General features: G+C 58.0%; 1 protein-coding gene across 1 annotated transcript in view; it reads right to left on the reverse strand.

Moving 5' to 3' along the window:
• The window catches only part of STK36 (serine/threonine kinase 36), an 18,066-nt gene that overhangs the window by 5,601 nt on the left and 9,562 nt on the right, over positions 1-2,903 (reverse strand). Inside the window, 4 exon segments of the mRNA XM_035901128.1 lie at positions 4-450; positions 720-879; positions 1,739-1,886; positions 2,287-2,530. Of these exon segments, the coding sequence (XP_035757021.1) occupies positions 4-450; positions 720-879; positions 1,739-1,886; positions 2,287-2,530 (999 nt within the window).

Below are 2,903 nucleotides of genomic sequence, written 5' to 3' on the forward strand. Positions count from 1 at the left end.
TGCCCTGCGCACGCTCGCCTCCTGGTCTGCCAGGCACCCCAGCAGGCTCTCCAGCACGCCAGGCTGGCTCTGCAGCGCTTGGGGAAAGCCATGGCCATGTCGGAGCAAGTTTCCCAGCAGGTTGCAGGTTTTGGCCCGTATGGGGTGTTGCCGGTGGCCAAGCAGGCGGGTCAGTGGCTGATCGGCCGCATCTGAGCCCCTCAGGATCCTCTGGAGAAAGGGCAGGTGCTCCGGACAGGCACGGGCCACGTGGGTCAAGAGGGACAGGAGGTCAGTTGTGAGCGTGAGGCTGTCTGTAAACAAGGCAGACGTCAAGAAGGGAATGATGTGCTCTGAGGCAGCGGCTGCCCTCACCATTTGGTCAATGACCTGCTCGTCAGACACAACGAGGTGGCACAAGAGACTCATGGGGAGCTTGGTGTATGAGAAGGGCAGATGGCGAGAGCAGACCTGAGGAGAAAGGAGAGATAGTGGCGCTGAGTGCCCTGTCCTTGCATGTGGACAGAGTCAGGCAGCGGCTGAAGGCTGCCAGCGGGTCGGTGCAGAGCTCAGCTGCCCTGGCCAAGCCGCTTTGAGGGCTGCACAGCACCCAAGTGACATCCCTGCGTGGGCAGAAATCACCAGCATGGTGTGCAGCGGTGCCAGGCATCAGGGGCTGCAACACAGGGAGGTTTCTCCACAGTATGGGGTGGAAGAGAAACACGGATCCAAGAGGGTACCTGCAGCAGCTGGGCAGGGATCTGGGCATCTCTCACAGCCTCCGTGACCAATGCTAAGGTGTCTCCATCCACATCCAGGGCAAAAGGGAAACAGAGGAGTTGGCAGGCCTGGATCACCACAGCTGGGACAAGCTCAGGGTCCCCATCCTCTCCTGCTTGCCTGAATTTGTTAGAGAGAGAGAGAGCTTAATACAAAGGTGATCAGAAAGACATGAGGCAGAGAGCATTCCCCACACCAGGCACTGAGGAGGGGCTCTGCAGGTGAGCTGTGCCCTGTGTGGCGGTGTGCTCCCCCCTCGTTTCTGACTCCCCCTCCTTTGACCTCTTTCAAGTGATAACCACCTGTGGCAGTGGTGATAGATGTGTCTGGTCTGTGTCTGGTCCTGAAGGATGCACCCACTGGATGTGGGGGGAGACAGATAACAATACAATAGCCAAGGGCTATTGTGGAATGTGCCCACCTAAGCACAGTGGTCAGTATGCAAATATGACTATGAGCCAATTATCTTACCCCCATCAATAGTGAGCAGTCCAAGAGCCCTTTGAGCTCTCCTGCACGGCAGCGGGCTGCATGCCAGGATCTCCCCTTGAGCAGGGACGCCTCTCAAGGTTACTCCTTGAAGTTGAGAGATTCCTTACCACGACAGATTCTTGGTAAGTGACTAACAGCATGCTAACTTGGAAATCTTAGCTAAGTGACATAAGGGATTAATTGCGCATAGAACCTCATGACTCAATGGGAGGGTCTGCCTGACAGTCTTGTCTGACCCTGTCCTCTGTGCAGTAAATAACAAAGTGTACCTTGCCATTGAATCTTATAAACTATTGTCGCATTTATCACTGACCTTTGTTAACTCACTGTTTTACACCAATAAACCACATTATTTTTGCCTCCCTCTCACTCCATCCGCGACACCCTGCAAGTGCCAGGTCAGTAACTCCTCAGCCCTCTGTGTGCTCGTGTCCACGCCCCATCCAGCGGCTGAGCTCTGCCTGCTTCAGCCCTCGCCACAACTCACGTCTGTGCCAGGCATGCCAGGAAGCCAGGGGACAGCAGCCTCTTCAGCATCACCACGAGGATGCCGTGGGACTGGGTGAGCTGAGGCAGGCAGCGGTGGGACTCGCGAGTGAAGATGAAGAGGGCCAGGCTGAGGAAGAGCAGGGTGCCTGCAGGGGGAACAGCGCAGCAGAGGGCCAAAGCTAGGGAAGGCTGAAAAGTCTCCTCTCCTCTGTCTGCCTGTACTGCCTCAAGGCTGCTCCAGGGTTGCTTCTGTGCTTCCCTGCCCAGGACTAGGCCAATCTCCACCCATGGTGGTCACATCTGCCAGAGTGAGTGTTCCCCTGCAGCAGACACCCTTTCTTGTTCCTCCACAGCCAGCTCAGCTGAACTCCCACCACCTGGACACAGCATGGGCCAGCCCAGCCCTCTCTCCCCAGAGGACAACAGCAATCCTCAAGAAAAGCCCTCTGAGCTACCCGATGCCAATGGGGACAGGTGTGGGCAAGTCTGAGGGCAGGATGCAGAGCAGGGTCCAGAGCAGATGCCCTGCCGTCTTGCAGCTCCTACCTTGAGGGGAGAGGAGGTTCCAGTCCGGCTCTGCCACGGGGTGACCTGCCCCTGGGGAATCTCCCTCCAGCGCTGCCCTGTCACTGCCCACATGAATCACTGCCGCAACACAATGCCACACCACACTCCACAGCTCTGAGGCAGCAAAGTCCTGCTCCACAGCCATGTCCTCCTAAAGATGGGGAGATAGGTGTTGGGGGGCATCCTGCTCCCCCACGGCCCCCCAGGGTTCTGGTCCATGTGCCTGACAGCCCCAGGGTCCTGGGGAGAACCTGAATGGACATGGCCCAGGGGGAGGGGGGAGGGCCAGGCAGCTGGCAGCCCTGCTGCGCTTGCTGACAGTGCCAGTCCCCAGGCAAAGCTGCCCTCTCTCACTCCAGTGTGCCCATGAATTACCCCTCCCTGCCCACCACCCTCCCACCAACCCTCCAGAGCTCCACAGACAACCCAGGGACATTAGGTGACTTTCACAGGGTTGCACAGCTCAGCCAAAGCTGCCCAGTTCCCTGGTTTGCCTCAGCCTCCATTACCGATCCACATTTGGGCCTTTTTGCTCCCACACCTTTTGGCAGGGACCAGGCAAAGGGGGATAGGTAGGCTGGCACCTGGGCAAGGAG

This window comes from Egretta garzetta, unplaced genomic scaffold (assembly GCF_000687185.1).
Source record: "Egretta garzetta isolate BGI_Z169 unplaced genomic scaffold, ASM68718v1 scaffold219, whole genome shotgun sequence".
NCBI classification, from domain to species: Eukaryota; Metazoa; Chordata; class Aves; order Pelecaniformes; family Ardeidae; genus Egretta; species Egretta garzetta.